Below are 26,381 nucleotides of genomic sequence, written 5' to 3'. Positions count from 1 at the left end.
CTTGAGTATTCCGTCCATGGGCCTCATTTCCCTGAAGCCTGTGTATAATTCCCAAAAGCAGTCATAATTTCTTCAGTATTGTATAGCCAGTTGAACTCGAGGCATCTACCAATTTCCCCACTGCCCCGCCCCATAAGCCTCAATTATTTGCCATTCTGCCCCGCCCCCACAAGTCTCTCTCATCCCTTTCCACATGCAGCCTTCCCTTACCCATCTACACACTTAGCCTTTACTCCATTCACAGTTGCCCCCACCCCCAAGAACTTCCTATTTTAGGGAGGGTATTCAAGACTTTTTATTTTTTGTAAAAAAATATGGATCACGCTTTGTACACCAGAAACATTTGGATTGCACATGGTTTCCAAACGCATGGTCCATGATGTAGTGCATTTGTTGAGGCATTCTTTCCATGCAGAAGGCAGTTTCTGGTGAGCACCACTCTTGCTTATAGATTGTATGCTTATATGATTTCTTCCTAGAGAGCTCTCCGCAGTCAATTGTGCAGCCGTTACCACCGCACCAGGATGTAGTCGCCACTTTCTACACAGTAGAATTGCAAAGGTTTCAAGTCGTTCTCCAGCTCAATCTCAACGCCTTCCATTTTTGTACTTTCATAAGACAGCCTCAGCTCTGAACCAGGCACTTTCAGTAAGCGGCACAACAGGCCCTTCACCTTTTGGATGGTCATTGAATCTGGGAGTTTTTTCACAAGGGGTTTCCGCTCTGGCTGCTCAGGACATCTAATGTTAAGAGTTAATAGCTGGTTTTTCAAAGCAAACGGTTGCTGCTGCTTCAATTCACCATCTTCAAGAGCACCGTACTTCTGTATAAGGTAGGGGTACCTTGGATGCTCGACCAGAAATGCTTGACTTGGTCGATTGAGCTCAGGATCCCTATTTCCACCTGCTGTCACCCAGGCATTTCCAAACATCTTACGATAGTCCAGCTCTGCCCCCTTTCGCTCTTCAGGGAGAATCTCAGTCTTGTTTAGAAACTTTAGATCGGCAATCTTTGCAATTATCAACTGTCTAGCAGTTTCCAAATTTGATTCATTTTCCAGCAGAGGGTTATTTTGGCAGCTCAGCGACTGCAAACATTTTAATTTGTCCAGTTCGTTAATGAACAACCACTGGGAAATATTGTTCTTGTCAATTGAAAGATACTTCAACGTGGAGAACATAGTGCTTTTGCTGCCAAACCCGACGTCATCAAAGCAAAGAGACGAAATCCCAGTGTTAATGACAGTCAGCTTTTCTAGGACCGGCAAATTTGCCAGCTCGGCCAGTTGATTCCCATCTACCAATTTGTTGTTTGAAAGGTCCAACAATGTCAAAGTTTGCAGAACGCCAACAGGTCTTTCTAAAACAGTAATATCATTAGAAGCAAGGTGCAGCTCTTCAAGTACTGGCCACATCGGTGCACACAGCAGCACCTTCGGCCAAGTGAGCCTGGCATGGCTGAGTGACAACACCTTCAGATTCATAAAGGCACCAGAGAGGGACCCTGTGTCAGATGGTATCCTGAGCCTGTTGGCACTGAGGTCAAGAGTTTCCAAGTGCTTCAGCTGGAGGGCAATATCTGAAACTGCGTCCCAGGATGACAGAAGGTTGTGTGATAAATTAAGAGCAGCTATGTTAGGGCACACTTTGGAAATGTCCTCCCTTTCACCAGCGTTACTGACATTGCAGTCTCTCAGAGAGATGTTGTTCAATTTTCTTAGCTGACTTTCCTCTTCCGCAAACTCAAGAACTATAAGCTCAACCTTCTTCTTACCAATTATAAGGTCTCCTTTGGTATTCTCAGACAGTTTGCTGTTAAATACATACCGACTCTTTAAGGCAGTAACAAAATCCACTCCAAAATTGGCCTTTTTCGGACGAACAAACGACCCACCTAAAGGATTGTCGCACTTAAAATATTGCACCCCTTCGTGGCAGCCATTATGTTTTCCTCTTTGAGGCTTGTCCCATTCCACGCCAAGCCAGAGACCAGTTGTCGGAGGCACATTTCCAACATACAGCACAGTGGCATATTCTCCATCACAGGTAATCCTGCTGCCAATGGCATTGCAAGGTACACTGTCACCCATTGCAACGAACAGCAGGCCAATGAACCTCCCCCGGAACGATCAATGTGTCCTGCACATGGGCAGCAACCTGCTCACTCTGCCCCCTAAGCTTTTGGGCGAGGAGGTCAAAGACGCTCAACGTCCTTCATAGACCCTCTCATCGGTCAATTTACTGGCATAGCACAATAGTCCCCAACTTCAGAGCAGATTTTGCACTCATGTCACAATATGCAGATTTCAGGAAATAGGTCCTCAACAGCGGGTGCTGTTCATCGCGCAGGTCCAGGTTCTAGTCAATTCCTTATGGCGAAAGACTTGTGCTCTGAAAAAAAGAGGAAACACATTTTAACAAAAAGGCATTTAAAAAGCTTACATTTAAAAAGGTGCATTTCCAATCCACAAAACAATCCCCAAAGATGGTGACAGCTATTCTCCCTTAAGTCCGATTGCCAGTAATACTTAGATTCACTTGTTTCTTTATTGAATTTGTAATGCACGCCTAACCCCAGGGTATCTGGGCAATTAGGGTAATTTAGAGAATTTAAACAGAATGGGTAAGCCACACAATCTACGTTCCCGCGTTCTCTTAAGCCCAGCACAAAGGTCACATGTTCCAACAAACAGTCAGCTAAGCCCAAACTTTGCAAATCACTAAAGACACACATTTGACTACATTTAAAGAAAGGAGTACAAGCTTTTATAGATGCTCAATGGGTGTTGCAAAAATCTCAACATTGCAGTGAAAGTTTGCTTTATCTTGGTTCACAGTACAATGGCCGAGTAGAGTGGTGCTGGTGTCCATTAGTTGTAGTCAGGCTAAAAAGCAGTCTCCAGGATTAATGCATTTATTTATTTTTACATTTATATCCTGCACTAAACCCAGGGGCATCAAGTCGCTGTTGCAGAACAGGTTACATGGCGGGCAGTCATTTGTTGGACATATGAGCAGGGTGCTCTAGGTGAAGAGCCAGGTTTTCAGCAATTTGCTGTGTTCCAGTACGATTGTTCTGTCTCAAGGTGGAGGGGTAATGCGTTTCACTGCGATGACTGGGAAGCTAGAGCCACCCACTCTAGCCAGCCGAAATTTGTGTAGGATGAGCCGGTTGGCATAGGCTGCTCTGGTCGGTCTTGTTGACTGTGCTTTATTGAATTTCTGAACAAGGTGCGGGTGACGGCAGTGTTAGGAGAGGCACTTTTCGGTGATTGACAGTTTTTAAAGTAATCTGTTCTTGATAGGGAGCCAGTGAGCCTTTCTTCTAGCAGTCGTGATGTGTTCTCGTTTGGGAATGTTCAGGGCCTATCTGTGAGCATTGTTCTGGATCACTTGCAGCTTATGGATATTCCGCTCGGTAGCAAATAAAGAGTTACAGTAGTCTAGAGCTTATGATGGTTCGGGCAATGGTGAGGCAGCTGTCAGTGGACAGGAAAGGTCTGCAGGCATTGATGAGTTTGATGTTGTGGGCAGCAGAAGCGGAAATAGTGTGGACTTCGCGTGCGAGGGAGATAGATGCATCTAAGTAGACTCCCAGAGTCTTCAATGATTGGGAGACAGGGATGGAGATTCCGTCTATGGTGAAGGAAGTATATTGATGGTTGAGGTTTTTGAGCACTGTGGGCAGGCCAACGATTAGGATTTCAGTTTTTTCGTCATTAAGACAAAGATGGTACTTGGCCCTCCGGGCTTGCATGGTTTGGTATACAGTGTTTCGCTTCTCAGAGGCTTGCGGGTAGTTGCCAGATGTGGGTTATCAGAGGCGTAGTTGGTGTAGATGTTGCTCGAGTCTAGGAAGTCAAAAAGGTTTCGTGACAACATTGTACAGTGTTGGGGAGACTCAGGAGCCTTGGGGAACACTGCAGGAGATGGGAGTTAGGGGGAAGACACATTTTCCACTGAGACTCCGATTGTTCTATCTTTCGGAAAGGGGTGCGATCCAGCTGGATGCTTCTGGTGAGAAGTTGGCAGCCGAGGTAAGGTGTTGGCAGAGTATCTTATGGTCCACTAAATTGAACGCTGCCGAGAGGTCAAAGAGAAGCAGGAGGGCTGCCTTCCCAACATCCTTGGTCTCATCTAGCTGGTTCTTCAAGTCAAGCAGGGCTGATTCAGTGCCATTTCCAGGCATGAACCTGGATTGACGACTACCCAAGACATGGTTGGACTCAAGGTATTGCTTGATTTGCAGGTAGGATGCTCGGTCTATGATCTTTAGGAGGAAAGAGACCGTTGTAATGGGACGGTAGTTAATGGGATCCAGTGATGGTTACTCAGGCTTCCTTGAGGCTAGTAGGGACTCGGCATGAGGAGAAAGACGAGTTGATTAATTTTGTGATGTAAGGGACCAAGGCTTCTGCGCAGTCCTTGACAATTGTAGCTGGGCAAGCATCTCCTTTACGTCTAGAGGGTTTCAAACCTTTCAGTATAGAGCCGACCTGCGCCTTGGCGACAGGGTTGAAGAAGAAAGGGAGGAGGCCTTGCTGTGTTGTTGGCATTGGGATGGTGTGCAGGGGTTGTCTGTTACTGATAGCAACTTCCTTTTGTTGGATTTGATTGTGAAGCATGGCGATTTTATCAAGGAGGGGCTTTTGGACCTTGGTGCACCACGTCTCATCTTTGGAAAAGTCTAATGCAGGGGAGGAAGGGGATTCAAGTTCTCGAAGTATGGTAAAGATGTCTCATTTAGCGTTGGCAATTCTCGTGTTGTAGGTTGCAGATTTTGCTTAAAGGATGGCTACCTTGTATGTTTTGGCAGCAGCGGTAAATAGAATAACCATTTGTACACCTGTGTTATTTGCCCACCCGAGTCCTCAGCATCTTCATGTAGTGACTGCTACCTGATACTTTCCTTAGTCTGCATTGTTTCCTTAGCCAGTTCATAGACAAAGGTTCAATGCGTGCCAAACCCCTGCGTTCCGAAAGGCCACTAGAACACAGGAGTACATTTTATTAATGCCACTGGTGTACCTGTGCCTACATGTACCCTTTTACATGCATTAATATTGGTGTTATTTTGTATGTCCATGTTCTTGCTCACTTGAACACCCCTGTATTCTGTCGTATCTGCCAACACCACCTCCTGTAGACTAAGCGCTAATCTGCTTTCTAATCCTTTGAGCAACTCCATTAGTCCTACCCTGCCACTTTTATTCCTTTCATCCGTCCCGCTGAAACCACTATTCTCCCTTCTGCATTATAAGACTACAGAATTGGATTCTCGGGCACGTTGAGAATTTTTTCTGAACCCAACCCTTGGTTCACCACCTACCTTCCCTTTTCTCTTCCATCCTCAGTCAGGTGCCAGAAAGCAGCCTTTGGATGAATGCTCCCCATCCACAAAAACTCCCGTTTCAGCCTCCATCTCCCTCTAGGCTCCCCCTACTTAAGGTCAGGATCCAAAACTGTACCGCCAAGCTTAGCTGCAAACAACCCAGACATCACCCTACGCCTCAAAGTGATATTTAATTGAAATGCAGCACACAAACTCCAACAAATAAAATGTTTCTCATATGTAGAATTGTACAACTACAGGAACAGGTAAGAGTGATACTGGGCAAGGCTAGTGGGACAACTATTTGCAACTGTGTGGTTTTCAAGAGAAATGCCAACTTCTAGCCACTTGTATGCTAGGTTACGGAGATGTATACCACGCTCTGCTGCGTTTACATGGCCTACAAGCATGCTCGCAGAGCTGAAGGAGGGGTAATACTTGGTGGGGGGGAGAGGAAGTGGTAAAGATACCTTTGCTGGTGTGTGGATGAGCGTAGATCAGAAGGGCCCAGCACTAATATATAAAGGTCTGTTCCTAGGTGTTTCCTGTCAGAAGCATATAGATATTCATCTCTAGAGGAAAGCCTTGTGTGCCCATGGCACTAAGATGCATTGACCATGGCTGCGATTTGCAACTTGGTTGTAGAGGTGTAGTGCTCTGCTTGATCTCTATTGGGACAATGTTAATGGGTGGCATACTTAGTAAACATATTGGGTTTTGGAACACGCAATTTGAGTGAGTTATTGCACAGAGCAGTTAGTGGCTACCTCGATGGGCAAGTTGGTGAGGGGATGGATGAATGCTTCCGTGCACACCAAAGAATAGTACTTATGAATCTCTAAACCAAAGTTGAAGTTGGTGAGGGGTGCAGACAATATTGAAGCCATACATGGCAAGACATGAAAGGCATTTAGAAGTCATAGCAAAGGAAAAAAAGGTGTAACAACGTAGAAGAACTGGTTGTGCTCCCTACAACTAGCCTTTGTAGACAGCTCCCATTTCCCCTTCTTAATTTGCCACTGTCAAACTCCCATTTATACATTGCACACCATGTTCAACAAGGATCTGGGAATTAGAAATAATAAACTCCAACTACAATGCTTTATGTTGTCAAAAGCACCATAAGAGTACAATACACTAATGAACTTTGAGATAATCAATACATGTTCTTTGTTGTGTAGTCAAATTAAAATTCATAGTTGCATATGTTTCAGATAAAAGCAAACTAAAATCACAGCAGAGACACATACCCTCGTCAGGCAAAACAGGGAACAGTGACAAACTAAACCAGCTCACTGGGTATCCAGTCATAATTTCGAATACAATATATTCGAAAGTAAAAATGTCGAAAATATTTAGTCGAAAAACAAAAATGTCGAAAAACAAAAATGTCGACTTTTTTTCGGTTTTATGTGTTAAATAAATATTTTATTAAACTTTTTTTTAAAAATAACTAAAGGTATTTCCATGGGGGGTGGGGGTGATGGGGAGGAGGGGGGGGGGTTGGGGATAGGGGTTTGGGATGGTTTTTTAAATAATTATTTAATATTATATTAAAGATTTTTTAAAAATAATTAAAGGTATATCTATGGGGGGTGGGGGGGGGACCCCCCCATAATAAATGTTACTATCTGGGTAAAAAAAAAAAAAAAAAAAAAAAAAAAAAAAAGGGTTTTGGGTTTTCGATTTTTTTTTCGACATTCTTTTTTCGAAATTATGACTTTTCCTATTATATGTATGTTTTTTCGACTTTTTTACATTCGACATTTTTTTTCGACATTTTTGCTATTCGACATTATGTTTTCGACTTTTTGACTATAAACCGCTCACTGGCCTTTTAGAGTTACTGGTGTTAGTAAATCTCTTATTTCCTTTGTACACCAAAAAGTATCTACTTGGGATAATGATTAGATTGGTGAATGTGGCCTGATGGGACATGGGTTCCAATCCTGGCTTTCCCTACTTGACTGCATTTTGCAAAGCTGGGTAAATCTCTGCCACTTTGTATTATTCAAAGTGTTTTGCCAGGAATCTGTACACAAATAAAATGGTGTATGGAGCAGTGTGATGGTTGGATGCTTTACAAAGCAATGCTTTATTTTTTTATTTTTTTAAACATTCCAACTGGCTGGTGGTGGCAAAGGAGGGTGAAACAAAGCACAAAACGGCCTTCAAATACATATGCAGTAATTACAGCTACACACATAGTAGCTGTGTCTGGAATAACTAGCATCCACACTTACATATTGATATACAGCGCTTCGCCGAAAGAAATACAACCGGTTGCATTTCCCAATTTCAGCTGTTCCTTCTACTACGAGATACATGACCACTTCTTGGTGTTCCCTTTCCTTGGTTCATTTAGGTCTTTTACAGCAGTTCCTTACTCGGGGTGATATTGGATCAGGTTTTTTTTTTAAAGTAGGGTGAAAAATCAGGGCAGACAATGTGCAACAACAGATTTTCTTTTCAGTATGTGAGGAAAAGGTGAGTATGTGGTTGGTCCCGTTTTGGGAATTCTAGAACAATATAATCATCATGTTCGATGTTATGAAAATAAATGAGGATGTCAGTGCTGTGTTTGAGTGCCAGAAATGCCATGTACAATGTAAGCAAAGTAGGGTTGTTTGTGAAAGTCATGTCCGTCTTTCCAAAGTTTCACGCTGTTGCTAATACATACTGAGTTTTACTGCATAGATCTTGGAGTACCTTGAAACGTAGGAGGGGGGGTTACAATATTGGACTCAGCTTTTACTGTATCAAATAGTTCTCTATAATGTTCCATAAGTAACCCAATTACGTTTTCTTAGAGATGGTGTGCACTCCCGGTTTTCACATTTGCACACACAATAGATTGTACTGCACTAGAGATGAAACCTGTCCCACAATCAAATAATTCCAGACTGACCGTGAACATTGATAAAACTACACAGTTACTGAACTCTTGAGCCAGATTAGTAATGTTATCACAACTATTTCCCCCTTTTTTTTATAGCTGCTTAAAGGTGCCGGAGAAACTCCCATTTTGATAGAACTGTGTGGTTTAGCAAATGTTTATTTCAGCGGTACTCTTGCACCCAATGTAAGGTACAGTCATTTGCTTGGATGTTATCCTCATCCACATTTACTTCCGTGCAAAAACAACGTGTGCTCGTCCACCAACATTTCAAGGTCGTTCAAGCTATATGTAGCAACCCTATGAAGGACACAACAGCAACAGCGTGGAACTTTAGAAACCCAGACAGACCACTTTGCACTTTCCCATAGCGTAGTACATAACCGTATTTGGACTAAACTGCACCCACAATCCCTGCACCTCAAACACCAAAACACTGAGCTGACTTGTATAATGTTTTCAAAATCAAACTAAGTATTACTTGAGAATATTCAAACGAGACATCAGGATGTGCTATATAAATACTTGATTTACCCCATGTGTATGCTCCTCATGCTGATCACAAACCCAAAGATCATAACCAAAGAGGATCTTGACAATATGGCAGTGCTGAACTACATAAATCCCAGATCTGAAAATGTAAGCACATGAAGGCCATGTTCTTAATCCAACACCACCCTCGAAAAAGGAAGAACTTCTGCAAAGGATTATCGCCTGTACTACCAAAAAGGAACAACTCAAATGAACCATCAACACCTCGTGAATATCACAATCTGCAGCTCGTGAAGAAAGTCAATATACATTTACGTGGAAGTCGCAGCTCAAAGAAATCCAGTGCATTTATTCACGTGAAATGTTAGATTGGTATATGACCGGAGCACAGGGTATATAATACATACTAAGATTTGCCTGGGCATTCTACAGATTGCTACAGTTAAGGCAAGGTGGAATAAAACTATAGTACATTTTTATTTTACCCTTAGGCATCGCGGTCCTGTGTGTCCAGGGGTTACCGAGACGCTGCAGCATTTTCTCCTACAGAGTCCTGCGTAATGCAGAAAACGAGGCAAAAAGATCTGTTGCCACAAATCTGCATAATACAGCCACTGGGAAACGATACATCTGAAACAATGCCATCCCAATGGAACAGATTATGTCTCGAAGTCCTAGTAATGTACAACATTTCTACACAGACCCTGATGGACAATCCAGACCAGGCCAAAAAGAAGATGTGGAGAGTGGACTGGATCAGAACATGTACTGCAAGATCGGAATCGAAAACAATGAAGGATGTCCCAGTGGAAACTAGAGTATATGGGCAGCTGCAAAATTACCTTACTTGTTTTCCCGACCAACATAGCAGGGCTTTGTATATGCACTTTAGGCTGAACATTCTGGCAACCAAGGAATGTAAGTTTTTGGGCACAACATGCCGACCTGGATTCAAAGTGCCACTTCTGCCAGTCTGAAATCGAGACTTTAAAACACTTGACGATGTCATGTTCTGGGTTTGTTCAGCAAAGATCTATCATTTTTGGTGCAATAACCGCTAAATACCAAACCTTGACAAAGGACGATTGGTGGAGAACCTTATTCGACGGCTCTAATCGACCTGTCTTATACGCTCTAGTGGCATTTATTTGTGTGATAAAGGACGCGGTGAATGATGTGCCTATAAAATCAAAGCCTAATGAAAGTTAAACTCCAAAGTGATGTAATTTATGCATGTGTGATTTTGAACCTGTGTACCTAAACGAAATTGAACTGATCGGAGGGCGAAGACTTGGAATGTATGGATTGTGGAAAATGTTTTATATGTGTTGTATTTGTCTTCTTTTTAAAAGGTTTGTATAAACCAATAAAAATATTTAAATAAAAAAAAAAAAAAAAAAAAAAGACATCCACAAAAAAGTTTTAGGAACGGTCTCTAAAAAATGGGTGGGGGGGCCCTGAATAATGCCGAAGAAATATTTGCAGATACTACGGATATCTTTGTTGATATCTTGGCAGTTTTGAGATACTTGAGCAGGGCAGGGGGAGAAGAGAAACCATCTCTAAGCAATGCTGTTAAATAAGTCCTACTGTCCGTCATTTGGTTTTAAGGTTATAGTATGGCATTTTTAATAATTTCTTATTTTATTGTTGGAATATCGGATTCCAGTGATGATAGCAGTGTGCAACTTGTATTTAATAATGTGTACTTTTAACCGAAATAAAGTGATTATATAGCTCCCACACCCCCAAAATAGTAGCCCCAACCACAAAATGCTGTTTTATTGCAACATATATTATATTCATATTATAAAAGAGTGTGGCAGATTCATGCAAGTACAAGATAAACTAACTAAAGCAATTTTAGATGTGGTGCATCTAGGGAGAAATACGTGGCCAAGAGAACATTTCTTCTACCCAGAACACAACTCAAAATCCCCAACTCTGGGCCAGAGCTTGTGTCAGGAGAAAGAAATTGCCTATACCGCCGGCACTCGAGGGTCCAAATGTCAATGGTTAAGTAAACCATACCCCTCAACTTAACTTCACTTAGTTTGTCACCCACTCTGGACTCTGTTCACCCTCAGCCTTGGCAACTCACTAGATTAAAAATAAATAAATAAGGTATGGGCAAAAAGTAGAAATCTTTTTGTTCTTTGCCTTCTGCTAGTTTGAGAGGGAGAAAGCATACCCCCCTGCTTCCCATAAACAAGTTATGTATTCCCATGACTGCAAAACATCTGACGAGTGCACAGACCATACATGGAAAGTTAGGCTGACCATATGGTGCCAGGGCCTTCCATTTTTTTCCAGGTGAAATTGGCATCGAGCTACCCCACTCCACCCCCCAAACTGCTGCCTTGATGCAAAATATTTAATTCAGTACATTACATATGTACGCTTTGCAGTAAGCACGCAACAGGTTGCCCTCACCATCCATACCCTTTGGGCCTTGCATTATCCAAGTGCGTTCTTATCGCTGCATTGTCTACATTAGCACTTTGCTGACTAGAGCTTAATTGCTTTTCACCAGTGGAAAGTCAGTGTTTCAACTCACTGCAGAGGACAACAAACCTGTCCTGAGCTAATCTGCAGCCACTCACCCCCTTCCACACTGCAAGGAGAGGTTAATGGTATGCACTCCTTTATAATGTATGCACCCCTTGGGTTTTCCCAGCTGTAGGCAAGCCCCTCCATCATTTTGAAATGTGCCCCCAAAAAGTTCCTCAAATCTTCATCCTGCACTGCATGCCTCGTGATGGCCCTCGAGTATACTTTGGGGGGGGGGGGGGGGCGGTACATATCCTCGTCCATGAAGACGTGGAAAAGGTTGTTGCATTTAAGAGCAACTCACCTTGGACTGTCTCCACAGGCCTGCACTTAGAGGTTCTGACAGAATGTTATGGTTCTATCTAGCCGCTTCAAAGGCTGTCCCCAGGTCATTCCTTAAATTGGTTTCTTTTAAGTCTCTTATTACGAGACACATGTGAAATGGAGAGTTCGAGTGGCCCCTTTCTCTATCAAGTCACAGCTGACTGTTAGCCATTAGCATACCAAGCCCCTCATTCTGTGCATTTCCCACAGTAAATTCCTGCACCACGTAAACCTGATTTTTTTTTTTCAACTGTACGAACGCTGAATAGTCTGTTAAGTAGTGGTGGAAGTGGACAAAGGAAACTAGTGGTACTCTGGCTGCAGCCGGACAGATTGAGGCGGTGGGGGACCAGGATCACAAACCTCGGCTGGACACTGAAGTGGGGATTTTAATCCTCTTTGCAGAAGATTCGACCACATACCTTCCAAGCTTTACTCTGTACAAATAGTTTGGATTTCAAGGCTGACAGTAAAGCCATATAGAGTACTTAAAAAAAGAAGAGAATTGCATAATAAAGCCACATGACATGTAAATCCTCATAGGAACATGTTAAGCCAAAATAATATAATTTTGGCTTTGGTTAACTGTAAGTCCTAGAATGCAAGATAATGCCAAAATGAAAAATCTAGTTAACCCCACTGTACCTTCATTGATTTAAGACATGTAATAAAAGAAGTGGCATTATTATAATATACAGGGCTCCTGGTTACGGCCCTGCTCTACCCAGGTGGGTGAACGTTCAAAAGCAAATGAGCAACGGCATTCAACCCAAACACACTCACTCGTTTTATTGATTACAACATGGTGACAATGGCTGCTGGTTGGCAAATTTAATATAGAAAAAGCATTGATTATCAATTCAAAAAAATGTCACAGGATACTCAAATTACATTCAATATCTATACACGATACATTTAGTGCTCACCCAAAATCAGTATTTTGGATTGCGATTTAAAAAGAACATTCTCTGGAATCCTATCAGGATTAACATGAGGGACAAATGTATCAACAGTCCACCGTGCTTCTTAGCACTAATCTGCACAATGCGTCAATGGGACACTGGGATTTAAGTCATATCGTCAACACGACTGTGTTTCGGCCTACAAGAGCTGGATTAGTAGAGCTGCTGCTGAGTCGGCCTTCATCAGTACGGGTAACTTTACATTGGGAGTATCCTGTGGACTCGTATTTAGTTGATGTAACGGTATGGAGTTAAGAAGTTCTGGACGTCCATATCGTCCGGACTGAGAGATGCAGGATTCAGTGATCCGGTATCAGTCCAATCTGCTCTTAAATCGGCTAGATGAGTCAGCTGATTAGTCCAGAACTGGATTAGATTTCATGCTAGCCTCTCACGGGATGCGGTCGCGGGCCCATGCACGGCCACGCCCCACTGTTTGAATACTGCTGCTCTACGGCAAAGCCCAGGGCAGGCCAAGGGCACAGTTTTGTGCAACGCAGGCGTTTGGCGACAAAGAGGTACAGCGCAGAGTAAGAGTATGCTGCGCAGCAGTCGACTATCAGCATCCGAAGGTAAGAAAGGTGTGGGAAGGGGGAGCAGCCACTACTGCTCCCTACTAAACTACTCTCCCTTTGCACGTACTTCCACCTAACCGCCTGACATAACATACTCTGTCTCTGCGTAATCTTAGGCTCTCCCCTCTAGCAGTTAGCCGCACTTTGTGTTTTGAGCCCCTCTCTGGGTCCCCCTCTGGTTACTGTTGTGCTTTTATCTGTGTCCCACTAGGCTCTCTCCCATTCTATGTCCCCGCTTTTGTGGTTACTGTAGCACTGTTTTCACCTGCCTGCTCTCCCTGTGTGCTCCCTACTATGTGCCCCCCTCTGCTTATCCTGCGTTGCGCGGCACAGAGCTGTGCGTCTCTCCTACATCAGTGCTTCCTCCAGACAGGCTCTCACCAACATCCTCTGTTGTTTCCTCACCAGACCAATGGACCCCTCATATGTCTCAGCTCCCTCTCCTATCTCTTCCTCTCCCATTAATGGCAGGAGGTCCTCTTGGCCTCCTTCCACTCCTCCAAACACATCATTAATGTCTTGTCTATCTGAATGGCACCGTCTTGGTGCAGGGCCCTCAACCCAATCGCCTCCTTTTTGATAGGCGCGTCCCATGCCTCAACTTCCTTCCTCCTCCCGCTACCTCCTTCTTCCACCACCTCTCTGGCTACTATGCCACCTCCTGCTAACACCTCTGCGCACTCTAGGGCCCCTCTACCACTTCCACTGGGCGTACCTCAAGCTTGTACCCTTTCAAATGTGGCAACCTGCTCGACATTGCTACTCTCAATTCGCGCTCTGCTGTCAAACACTGCTCTGACATCTGCCACCTCCTGGAAGAACTTGACCTTGACGTCCTCGCTCTCACCGATAAGTGGTTCACAGCCAGCTGTCACAAGTTTTGACACTGATCCCTGATGGCTACAAGATCCTCTCCGAGCCAAGAACCAACCGACCCCGAGGTGGAGTAGCTCTAATCTTTTCGGAGTGGGTCCCTGCTTCTGTCATTCCTATGCAGACCTAGACATCCTTGGAATGCCTGGTCTGCAGGCTCTCTCTCCTGGACTGGACTGTGGCCATTCAGGCCAACTGACCAGGTTGCCCCCTTCCTCTTAGGATGGGCTGACCTCTCCTTGCCTCTACCTCAACTTCTCCTGCTTGGAGATTTCAACGTCTACCTGGACACTTCAAATCCCTCCTCTGGGCTCAACCGCAACCTCTGCAACACTCTTCCCCCCCTTTCTACCATCTACCAGACATACCATGTTCTCATCACCTCAGACATCCCCCTCTCTAACCCTCTCACCTGGACTGACAACTTTCTACTTTCCTCTCGCCTGAAACTCTGTCCCCCAGGCAAAGCCCACCCCAAAACCAACACCTACCTTCTCAGTCATTCGGCCCATGAAGCGTGTGTCAGCGTGTGCCTTTGCCTCTACCTTCTCTGCTCTTACTCCTGCGGCTGACAAAGCCCTCTCTAACCTGCATGTTTCTATCTCCAACACTCTGGACATCCTTGCCCCTGTCATGAGAATCCGTCTGAAGCCTACCTCCAAGTGCAACTCTTGGTATGACTCTGACCTCGCCGCCCTGAAATGCAAGTGCAGGATGGCTGAGAGGAAGTGGCGGGCCTCAGGCGAAACCTGACAAACTGGCCTGCCGCCTGCTCCAAAGGCAATAGACACTGTCCTGTGCAAGAAGAGAGCCCACATCCAGGCCCGCGTCTCTGCGGCCTCTAGCAACACAGCCAAACTCTTTAAAAACTGCAAGAAGCTGGCTAATCCTTCTTCAGTCACCACCTCTCCTGTTCCCTCCCAGGCCCTCTGTACAGTTCTGGATTCTCACTTCACCGCTAAAACATCCCGTCTTCGCTATCATCTTCCTCTCGCGCCCCCCGGCCACCTCTCCTCCTCCTTTCTCTTTGAAAACACCCGAGGTTTTCAGGCAAGTCTGATCTATGAAAGTGTTGTCCAAACAAGTGCTCCCCTGCTCCTCCAGAACCATCAGGGACCACATGGACACCCTTGTTCCAGTCTTGGCCGATTTCAGCCCCTTGTCAAAAAAACCTTCTGCCGATACTACCTGTCTGGCAAACTACCACCTGATCTCCATCACTCCTTTCCTGGGCAAACTCCCACCATACGCGCTACACTGAATCTGTTGCTTGTCTCCATCACGCTTGTCTCCATGGCCATAAGTCTGGCTTCAAAGCAGCCAGGGGAAGGTAAACTGCTCTCCTGAACACCGAAGATCTGCTCACTGATCTTAACTCCAGCTTTCTTTCTGTCCTCATCCCCCTTAACCTTTCCTCTGATTTGACAGTCAATCACTCCATCTTGATAATTGACTGAGAACCTGGGCATCACGGTTCAGGCTCAGGGGTGGCTGACCTCCCTCCTCCTGGACTGACCCTTGCAGGTCCAACTTAGGTCCTTTCTCTCCCCCACTTGTGGTGTTCTCCAGGGCTCTAACCTCTCACCCTGGCTCTTCAATGTACTTGGCCCACCTGATCTCTACCTTCCCCTCTAACTTTCAGTGTTATGCAGATAACACTCAGAACTCCTTCCGGCTCCCCCACAGCCTCCTCTCCTCTCTTGCTCATTCCAGATTGTCTAGCTGCAACCTAGGATCGGTGCACCTCAAACAACCTCTGCCTTAACGCCAGTAAAACAGAGATCCTTCTCATTGGGACCCCTGTTCCCGTTTACCCTCTGGTCGCCCTCTTCCTTCGCCTTCCAGTGAGACAACAACCCTTGGTGTCATAGGCGAATCCACCCTCTCCTCTCCGCACATCAAGGACCTTGCCAAGAAGGCCCACTAACAGCTACACCACCTCAGAGGTATTCCTCCTTTTCTCACTTTCCCCCTGAAGCTCACTGTCTCTCAAAATGGTTCTCTCTAAGCTGGACTACAACAGCCTCTTTCTCAATCTTCTTTCCTCTACAACTAATCCACAACAGGACTGCAAGACTTATCCTTGGCCTCAAGCCCAGGGACTATCTCTGCAGCCCTGAAATCTCTACACTGGCTCCCGATGGTTGCAAGGATCAAGTTCAAGACTCTCTGCATCACCCATAAGGCTTTCTGGGGCCAGGGCCCAAATACATCCAACTCTCTCTTCCAAAATATCTTCCTTCTTGAACCTTTCGCCCAGCTACCTCCATCTCTCCAAGGGTCAGAAGGTTCTCCGGGCACAGAGTCGGGGGGGGGGGGTAGATCCCTCTTGTCTGCAGGTGCCTCCCTGCCCCTCTCAAACTGAGCAGAACCACCTGAAGACTTCTTTTCTCCTCTGCTTTCTCTCTTTGCCTGCCTTGCTGACCAACTGTCTGCGGCACCGACTGGTTGCTTGGCTACGTTCAGAGTCTCACTGGGTACCAGGACCCTCCTTGATCAGTCCCCGCTACACTGACACCGGGCACTTAGGAGCTGTAACTGTAACCTCAACAGTCCCCTTTCTCCTCGCACTCATCCATAGCCACACTGCCCTTACTCAGAGCATTCTGCCCCCATTGCACTTGCCCTTCTCCCTGCACGTGGCGTTGCCACACTTGCACGATCTGAATGACACAAGGCCTAGTAAGATCATTTGTCTTGCCCTCCCCCTTTCTTCCCTCCCTTGTCTTGCCTAGAAACACTGTGTACAGGCACGTTATACATGACTTATTATACCACAGGAGACATGAATGCCAAAAGAGACACTACAGATAAAACACCCAAATAGATCATTACCGGACAGGTCTGATGCAAATGGATTAGGAAACTACTAGTAGCTTTAGTTGCCAAAGTGGTAAGCTATATACATGTCTGACAAAGAAAAAAAAAAAGTACCCACTGCGGCCATTTCCAGAAATACGATATGTTACATTATCTTTACAATTGTTCAGTCTTTACAATGGCAGCAAACAAAACATTGTTTATAAGTCAAAGTGGCCAATTCAAGAAAAAACAAGGCGCTGGCAAACAGGTAAGAAATGTGGCAACAACGGGCATGAAGAATTTTTCAACAGGATGTGACTTTTCTGAAAGGAACAAACGTAATAGCATTCCTCTGCCAATGAGAAACTGGAATATCAATACAGCAAATCTAAAAATGTAACTGCTGGAGACTGAAATGAAATAGTAGCGATGCTAAAGACTCAAACTGAACGTGCGCGTGCTGCATGCTTTCCAGTAAGGCGCTTGTATAAAACAAAAAGCGTATTGCGGTAAAAGAGCAGCTAGCATATTTAAGAACATGAAGATTGCCACTTCTTCACTTAAGAAAAAAGGGGCGTGTCTTTGAACACCTTTTTTTTTACTAAATGAGTTCCATGTCATTAGGCTGACTAGATGTCCCGGTTTTGCCAGGACTGTCTTGGAATTTGGAGCTCTGTCCCCCTTTGTCAAGATTATGCAAGTCTTCAGAGTTGGCAAGCACTGCTCGCACAGAAGAAATGCTGCATTGTACGTTCGTTTGGGACAACATTAAGAATAATGTGTGTTTATTTGAACAGTAACACTTATCCTCCAACTGCTACTAAAGTGCAGTGCCTTGACAGCCAATTTCAAGGGTTAGTCCTACCTTTATGTTAGATTCCCTGTCCCAGTTTTTTAGTTTTTTTAAATCTGGTCACTATACATGTGAACAGTGATGCCCCCAGACACTTTTCATAGGGGTGGACTGATGGTAACTGGGATGGCAAACCAATTTGCATAGCTCTCAACTCACCCGCCAAGCCTCCTGCACGCCCATTCATTCCAATGGGCGTCTCACTCGCCAAAAACAAAAATCGGGTGATTTCACCCGCCTTTGCGAGACAAATGGTTGAGAGCTATGAATTTGACTCTCAGAGGCAGATGGGCCAGCCAGCGGTTTTATAAGAGGAAACTGATTTACAATGCATATTTTGGTAAATCAGGCCCCAACTTTAAAAAAACGAGAAAACAGAGTATAAGAATGCTGGTAACCAAATGCTACCATTCGGTAAAATTAAAGCAGACAACCCCCATCTATCAATGACAGACAAGAAACTAGAGTCCATTCCAGATATTCGTATAACCGCTGACACTAGGGTGACCAGACATCCCAGGATTGTCCCAGAATGTGGTGCTGTTCCCCCTACTGAAGATTATATTTCCATTGGAAACTGCAGTGGTCCTGGTTTTTGGTAGTCGGTCTGCATTGCTGGCAGGCAGGAATACACAATCTCGCACGGAGGAAATGTTGCAGTTTACAATTTAGCATAGTGTTAGTCTGTGACAAAATTATAATGTGTTTATTTGAAAAGAAACACGCAACCCCCCCCCCCCCCCCCCCAAAACTCCAACCGCTACTGAAATGTAGTGCCTGGACAGCAAATTTCAAGGGTTAGTCCTACTTTTACGTTAGGTGCCCTGTCCCGGTTTTTTACTTTTTAAATCTGGCCATCCTAGCCACTGCCCCACTTACAAAAACGTAACATGGAAACATGTAGCTTCAATTGTAAAAAAAAAATGCGCTGACTTTTTCTGGGTCGGAGACACACAAAATTATGTGCCAACCAACTCAAAAACGCACACAAAAATGTTTACTATTTGGCGATTTAGCACACACTTAAATATTGCGACCCCACCCCCAAATGGCTGTGAATTCATAGGCACGGGACAAAACCTCCACGGACTCAGACTAAATATCTCCCATTTACAAGAGATATGTATATGCAAAATAAATAACTAACGAGACCCTGAAAAATTGAGCACGATGCAAGCAGGATCGCAGAACGCGTGAAGCAGAAACCCCACAAATGCACAATAAATACAATTAAAACAAACGATGGCAATAGGAGAGCGCGGTAGAGGGGTGGTGATGCTAGAAGCGGGGGCAATTACACTTCACACACGGGTGAAGGGGAGAGAGTGACAGAGCGATAAGATGGTTTCAGGGTGCACAAATGCAATAATGGAGGGCGGAGGCGTGCCCTTTGGGGGCGGATCTAGTCGTCACCCACCAGCACGCACTTAACGGCTTGCATGGTGGCGCTGTTTGAAAGTGCGGAGGGGTCTTTCAGGGGGCGGCTTTTGGGTTCGCAGCCCTCTCTTCCGACCTCGGCCAGACATTCCCCGGAAGCCGATGTCAGGCAGCGGCGGCAGCCTCCACCCTAGACCTACATTGAGCTGCGTAGAAACAGGTAGTGGCGTAAACAGCACATCCGGCCTCGCCTCAGGCTGGCACGGGCGGAGAGAGGCGGCGTCCACTGATGCACCATGGAAAGGGAAAAGGGACAGTTATTGCGCGCACGCCCACGTGACCTTACACTTCCACGTCAAATCCTTTGCACTGAAATAACGGGCGTGTTTGACAATTTAATATAGGTAGGAAATCGAATCTTTAAAATAAGAAAAGCACTTTGGATATAGTGTGTAAAAATCAGGAAATAAATATATTCAGACTTAAAAAACAATTAATGATCTCCTTTTTCATGTTAAACTGACGTATTTCAAATATTGTTGGCTTTTTCAATGGTGTTAAAATTGTTCAAACAAAGTTTGCGTTCCCTTATATCACACTCAGTGCTGGAAATGGTTTATAGACATAATTTTGAAATCAAAAATTTCGAAAGTCAAAAAGTCGAAAAAAAAATGTCAAAAAAAATGTCGAATTTATTTTTTATGACTTTTTTTTCGAAATGGGGGGGTTCCCCCCCAACCCCTGTTTTTTCTTTTTTTTTTGTTTTTACCTATTTTTTTTATATAAACTAGAGCCCAAAAAAAAAAAATTTTGTATTCGATATTATGACTGGACACCGAAAAAAATGTATTCGGGAAACCTTCACCTCTTTCAGAGGAGCGGGGCTATGAGAAGGAGCAAGCGGGGCCAAGCGGCGTGACCCCCACCTGGTTGTGTATCTCTTCATAGAACCCAATCCTAGTGATTTGCATGAAAGCAAAGAGCATTATGGGAACATCATAATGTCCATGATTTTAAATGTTTAACATGTCTTATAGTGATTCAGTAAGAAGCCCTTTTAAGTGAATAATGGACTCTTCTGTAGAGCGGATGAGTGCATAGAGCGGATGCGTGACAAGTTCATTTAGAGCGGAGGAGTACGTAGAGTGGATGAGTGCGTAGAGCGGATGAGAGTGTAGAGCGGATGAGTAAGTAGAGCCGCTGAGTGCGTAGAACGGACGGAACGGATGAAGTATGTGAATGGAACGGGTGACGTATGTAGATGGAACGGGTGACGTATGTGGATGGACGATTGCATAGAACGGATGGTGCGGACGAAGTATGTGGATGGAATGAGGACATATGTGGATCAAATGGGGACATATGTGAATGGAATGGGGACGTAAGTGGATGGAATGGGGACGTAGGTGAATGGAATGTAGACATATGTGGATTGAACGGATGAAGTAAGTGGAAGATACTGATGTAACATGTGAAAGGTACTGGTGAAATATGTGGAAAGTACAGATGAAAAATGTGGACAGGGTGCATAAAACAACTTAGAATTCACGGAAATGATCGGAGTACATGAACAGATCTGAGTGCATGGAACAGATCCAATTGCACGAAACGGGCTGGAGTGCATAGAACCGACTGAAGTGCATTTAACGGACTGGAGTGCGTGGAACGGACTGGAGTGCGTGGAATGGCTCAGAGTGCGCGGAATGGTTCGGACTGCGCGGAACGGTTTGGGTTGCGCGGAATGGTTCGGAGTGCGCGGAATGGTTCGGAGTGCGTGGAATGGTGCGGAATGCGTGGAATGGTGCAGAGTGCGTGGAATTGTTCAGAGTGCGTGGAAAGGTTCGGAATGCGTGGAATGGTTCGGCGTACGTGGAATGGTTTGGAGTGCGTGGAATGGTTCAGAGTGCGTGGAATGGTTCGGAGTGCGTGGATCAGACTGGAATGCATGGAGTGGACTTGAGTGCATGAAGCGGACTGGAATGCATGGAGCGGACTGGAGTGCATGGAGCAGACTGGAGTGCACGGAGCGGACTGGAGTGCATGGAACTGATTGGAGCACATGGAACTGACTGGAGCGCATAGAAGTGTGCGACATACATGAATGGTTTGGAATGCATGTAACGTTTGAAAGAGCATGTAAACCATCTTATCACATCACCATGCTTACTCTCCTCTTCACACCACCATTCAACTAGAATACAGAGATACTATGACACCATTCGGTATAGCTGCTCTCATACCAACATCTGCCTCATACTCCACATCACTCTAACTAATCACTGCTGGTTTCACACCCCCCAGCCAGGCGTTCTCCACAGGCCTAACGCAGCCAGAACCGGTCTGGACAAAACCTGCCAGAACGAACACATACCCCTGATCTCTCAGCCACCACACCTACCGCTATTTAGCAGCTATTACACGAATGCCACACCAGTGTAACGCTCACCTGGTATCCATGGGGACGTCACTCAGTCTGTTCTGACCTCTTACGACCTCAAACCCTTTCCTGGAGGCTATTTGAATGGAGACTCGGCCTGAAACACAGGATTGGTAGAGTTTAACTCCCTATTGTCTCTCTGTGCTTGAACCCCTTCTTCCCCGGGGTCCAACTCTTCCCTTTGATCCACAGCTCACCTTGTTTTCTTGGATAGTGTGCTCTCCGTCCTGCTTTCAGCGCAGGGGCGCGTTGATTGATGCAGGCTCGTTGCTGCCTAGTTACTTCACTGGCAGGAGTCCGACAGGTAAGTATAATGAGTCTTTTGAACAGTTCTCTAACTTTGTTCCTTTCCTTCCTTAGATGATGGCCGGCGTCCGGGGCTGGCAGCGTGCTGCTGAGATGAGTAGCGCTGAAGGTGAGTGAGAGCGCGATGCGTGATGCACCCCTTTCGTATTTGTATTGAACTGAGTTCTTTTCCTGTGTCCTTTAGGTGCTGCAATGTTTTCAGCGTGGATGCCGGTTATGAAGAACAAATGTGGTGAGTAAGCGCGGTATGCGGCACCTCTAGATGTTTCCACGCTAACCTGGAGTGTCTTTTCCCTCTTGCAGATGGATGAGAAGTTCCGGAGACAGAGTTCCCCCAGAGTGGCTGGGATTCAGGTAAGCGTTTGAAGCTCGTACAGTATTTAAAAATAAGCGAAGATTTGCAGAATGCTTACTAATGCTGTCAAACTCAGCTGTAGCCGGGTGGATATCAGTAATGTCCAATTCCGCCTCCCCTTCCTCCTCACCTGTTTCTTCGGGAGAGATTGCGTGTTGATGGGGTCTTTTGTTGATCCTCTTCTTTTTCGTGAAGAGAAACGGTCTTCCGCGGTGGGAAGCCACCCTGATTCCCTGAAAAACAGAGAAGCTGGGGACCCCCTTCCGCAGAAACCAAACGAAGAGGAAAAAAAGCCAAAGCTTAAAAAAAACCTCTTCTCGCGGTGTGAAGCACTGATGTGTGGTGAGGTAAGATGTTCCAGGACCGAGAGTATCAGAGGCGTGGAATTGGTTGGATCAAGCCTCAGATTTTGAGTCTGAAGAGAGCAGCTGACAAACGGAACCAGAACTGCAGTGAGGAAAACTCCAGTGAAGAAGGTAAGTACCAGGAAGATGTCGGTAGCGATCCGAGGAGCGGAAACGCTAACAGCAGCGGAAGAAACTCCAGAGGAAAAGGTAAGCAACTGGGAGATGTCGGTAGCGATCCGAGGAGCGGAGATGCTAGCTGCAGCGGAGGAATCTCCAGAGGATTAGGAAAGCACCTGGAGGAAGCCGGTAGCGATTCGAGGGACGGAGCCGCTACCGAAGAAAAAACAAAAAGGGCAAAAACACAGAGAGGAGAGGGAAAGTATCCTAAGAGGGAGGATGGGGAAGACAGCAGGAAGAGAACGGGAAAGAGAGAAAGGGGGAAACAGAGAGGAGAAAAAAGAAATAAGGAAAACAGGTGGAACAAAAGCTGCCTAAAGAGATCACTGGAAGCGGAACTTAGCCAGAAAGACTTAGCTCCAAAAAGCAGAGAGTGGGGAACCAGGAAGCAGGAAACTAAGCGGAGCACGGCAACACCAGGTAGCGAAGTTGCAACGCACCGAACCGGAAACAGGGGCGGGATTAAATAGAGGAGGAGACAGGACAAAAGACTAGAGCGATAACCAGGAAGCAAAAGGTAGAATGGAACATTCTAATGGCGGTGCCAGAGCCAGCCCTTCCAAAGCCGCCAATCACGCCTGCGGGTCGGCGGGGGTGTGACAAATGCCTTTTTCTGTTCTTTTCCCTTTTCCTTAGGAAGCGGCGTGCCGGGATGGGAATGACACCGCCGAAGATGCCCGCAGAACAGAAGGAGCAATGAATGATGGACAGAAGCGCCACAAGGTAAGGCTGTTCCTAACAGTGTTCTTGTTCTTGCAGGAGCTGAGCGCAGAAGAAAGATGCAGGCATACTGGAGACCGATCCGAACACGGTGAGTGTCACGCTGCAGGTGCAGAAAACACAAAGCATGTTTCTTAGCCTGGGCGTGGCTTAAATAGTCTCTGGGTATCCCAGGTGTCTCTGGGCTCAACCACACCCAAAAGTCTAGACTCCACATGCAGTTCTGGGAACCAAAATATGTGGGGGCATCCATCTTGTCCCCATCAATGCACTACAAGTCCAATCCCCAATGTTATCCTATGGGAGTGAGTGAGTCTGGTGCCACAAGCGCCAAGTCTGACTCCAAGTGGGTCTTGGGAGGGATGGAGAGGCCCTTGAGGGCCATGTAGGTGATTGTGGCCTGGCTCCAGCCTGACATCTTGGAGGGCTGGGGACATGAGGGGCAGGAATCATGACAGCACTCCCCCCCAAGGCCCCTCTCAAGGTGGCTCTTCTGTCTGGTCCCTGTTTGGTTGGATGGTTTTGATGAAATCGTCTAAGCAAGCAAGGTGCATGGATGTACTCTCAAGGCTCCCATGTCCTGTCTTGTGGACCATACCCCTTCCAGTCTACTAAGTAGTACAATTTGGATCTGACGTACTTTGAATCTAGGATGTCCTTGACTTTGAATTCTGGCTCCCCGGCGACTACTACTGGCTGCGGTGGCGTTGCTACCCAGGTCCCAGGTTGAACAGGTTTAAGGAGAGACACGTGGAACACAGGATGAATCTGCATGTTTTACGGCAAAGCTAGTCTGACCGCCACAGGATTTATCACGGAGGTGACGGTGAATGGACCCAGGTATCTTGGACGGAAAGTTTGGGTTCCTTTAATGGACACGTGTTTAGACGCCAGCCAGACTTTGTCTCCCACTTGGTAGTTGGGGGCCTTTGCTCGGTGTTGTTCAGCTGCCCTTTTAAAGGTTTGAGAAATGGTCGTATGCAAGGTTTTGACTGCTGGCATTTCCAGGGTTGTAGGAACATCCAACTCAGAAGTACGTGGGTGCCTGCCATACATGGTATAAAAGGGTGTCTGCCCAATGCTGGTGTGTAGGGAATTATTATAAGCATATTCAGCTATCCATAATAGGTCGAACCAGCTTCCTTCAGCTTGGTGTAACATGCAACGCAGATACTGCTCGAGCGTCTGATTTGTCCTCTCAGTTTGACCATCTGTTTGGGGATGGTGACTGGTGGATAGCCGGATGTCGATCTGGGCCATAGAGCAGCATTTTCTCCAGAAGTTAGATACAAATTGAGCACCTCGGTCTGAGACCAAAACTGAAGGAAACCCATGGAGCCGTATGATGCCTTCAAGAAATACCTTTGCCAGAGTGGAAGCATTTGGGAGCCCCTTAAGAGGAATGAAATGTGCCATTTTTGAAAATAGGTCCACGACCACAAGAATAGTGTTAAACCCTTGACTGGGTGGTAAGTCAGTAATAACATCGAAGGACAACGTGTGCCAGGGTGCTGGTGGGATTTCCAATGGTTGTAATAGCCCAGCGGTTTCTGCTTGGATGACTTGTTTTGAGCACACACTCCACAAGATAGGAGGAATTGGATAATGTCTTTACGCCACGTGGGCCACCAATAATTTCCTTTGATCTTGGCTAGGGTTTTAGCGATTCTGGGGTGGCCCTCAATCAAGGAATCATGATAACCGGACATGACCTGTTCTCGTAGTTCTTGGTTTGGTAAGAATAAATGATTCCTGAAGTAGAGCAACTGATCTATTATCATGTAATGTTCTCCTTGTGCACTCCACGCTTGTAATTGCTCCGGACTCATCAGGTTGTGGATTTCTTCATGTAATTCTTTCTGAGTTATGGTTGCTGTGATTCCTAGGAGCTTGTCACTCGGGATGATTGCTATTGGGTCAGGGGTCTGATACCCTTGCTCTTCCACCCCTATACGGGAAAGGGCATCGGCCTTCCCGTTTTTCACCCCTGGTCGAAATGTAATCACGTAGTCAAATTCATCAAAAAAAAGAGCCCAACGTAGTTGTCGTGAGGATTGGGCCTTTGCCGATTTTAGGTACTGGAGGTTCCGGTGGTCAGTTATTACGGTGATTGTGTGTCTGGCGCCCAAGAGGTAGTGCCACCATACCTTAAAGGCTGACTTAATGGCCAGGAGTTCTTTGTCTGTGATAGCGTAATTGAGTTCAGGGGGTGTGAATTTACACAACCAAAAGGAAACAGGGTGTAACTGGCCCGTTTTGGGGTCCTTTTGTGAGAGGACGGCTCCCATAGCCATGCTTGAGACGTCCCTTTCCACCAGGTATGGGAGATCAGGACGAGGGTGGTGTAAGATTGGGGCAGATGTGAATCTTGCTTTGAGTTTCTGGAAAGCCTCCTTGGCTTCTGTTCTCCACTGGAACCTTTAGTTGCTTTTCCTTAGTAACGACGTGATGGGATGCTCGATTTGCGAAACTCCTTGGATGAACCGGCAGTAGAAGTTTGCAAAACCCAGCATACTTTGAACCCCCTTGAATGAATTTGGGAATGGCCAGTTCAGGATAGCATCTACCTTGTGTACATCCATTCGGATTCCATTCGAGCTGAGAATAAAGCCCAGGAATTCTACCTCGGAGACGTGGAATGAGCATTTTTCGAGCTTGACGTAGAGCTGGTGTTGACGGAGTTTCTCCAATACGGATCGGACGTGTTTAACGTGGTCCTGCTTTGATGCAGAACATACTAGAATATCGTCGATGTACACTAGAGCACAGACATCAATCAATTCCTGTAGGACATCGTTCATGAAGTATTGAAATGCAGCAGGCGCGTTGCAAAGGCCAAAGGGCATTACTTGATATTCGTACAAGCCGTATTTGGTGCGAAAAGCGGTTTTCCATTTGTCCCCCTGTTTTACGCGAACAAGGTGATATGCCCCCCCAGGTCTAGTTTTGTGTAGATTTGGGCATCTTTGACTTGAACAAGCAATTCAGGGATCAGTGGCAGGGG

The 26,381-nt window shown here is 45.8% G+C and overlaps 1 protein-coding gene across 3 annotated transcripts; it reads right to left on the bottom strand.

Moving 5' to 3' along the window:
- Positions 1-270: 270 nt before the first annotated feature.
- Positions 271-19,378, bottom strand: TBCE (tubulin folding cofactor E). 3 transcript variants are annotated; one of them, XM_069634848.1, is made up of 2 exons: positions 19,236-19,378; positions 271-2,390 (listed from the first exon to the last, which is right to left on the bottom strand). In XM_069634848.1, the coding sequence occupies exon 2, from the start codon at positions 2,087-2,089 to the stop codon at positions 509-511; it is 1,581 nt and encodes a 526-aa protein (XP_069490949.1). In that variant the 5' UTR covers positions 2,090-2,390; positions 19,236-19,378; the 3' UTR covers positions 271-508. The 3 variants fall into 3 exon arrangements, with proteins under 3 accessions (XP_069490949.1, XP_069490947.1, XP_069490948.1); XM_069634846.1 differs by having other exon boundaries at positions 19,076-19,325; XM_069634847.1 differs by having other exon boundaries at positions 19,086-19,301.
- Positions 19,379-26,381: the final 7,003 nt, after the last annotated feature.

This window comes from Ambystoma mexicanum, chromosome 13 (assembly GCF_040938575.1).
Source record: "Ambystoma mexicanum isolate Mex_15411 chromosome 13, UKY_AmexF1_1, whole genome shotgun sequence".
Classification (NCBI taxonomy): domain Eukaryota; kingdom Metazoa; phylum Chordata; class Amphibia; order Caudata; family Ambystomatidae; genus Ambystoma; species Ambystoma mexicanum.
The sequence above is the reverse complement of the archived record's forward strand: the minus strand, read 5'-3'. Positions and strand labels throughout refer to the sequence as shown.

Coding starts and splice junctions, on each gene's coding strand:
- TBCE (XM_069634848.1), bottom strand. CDS start 2,089: ATGGGTGACAGTGTACCTTGCAATGCCATTGGCAGCAGGATTACCTGT.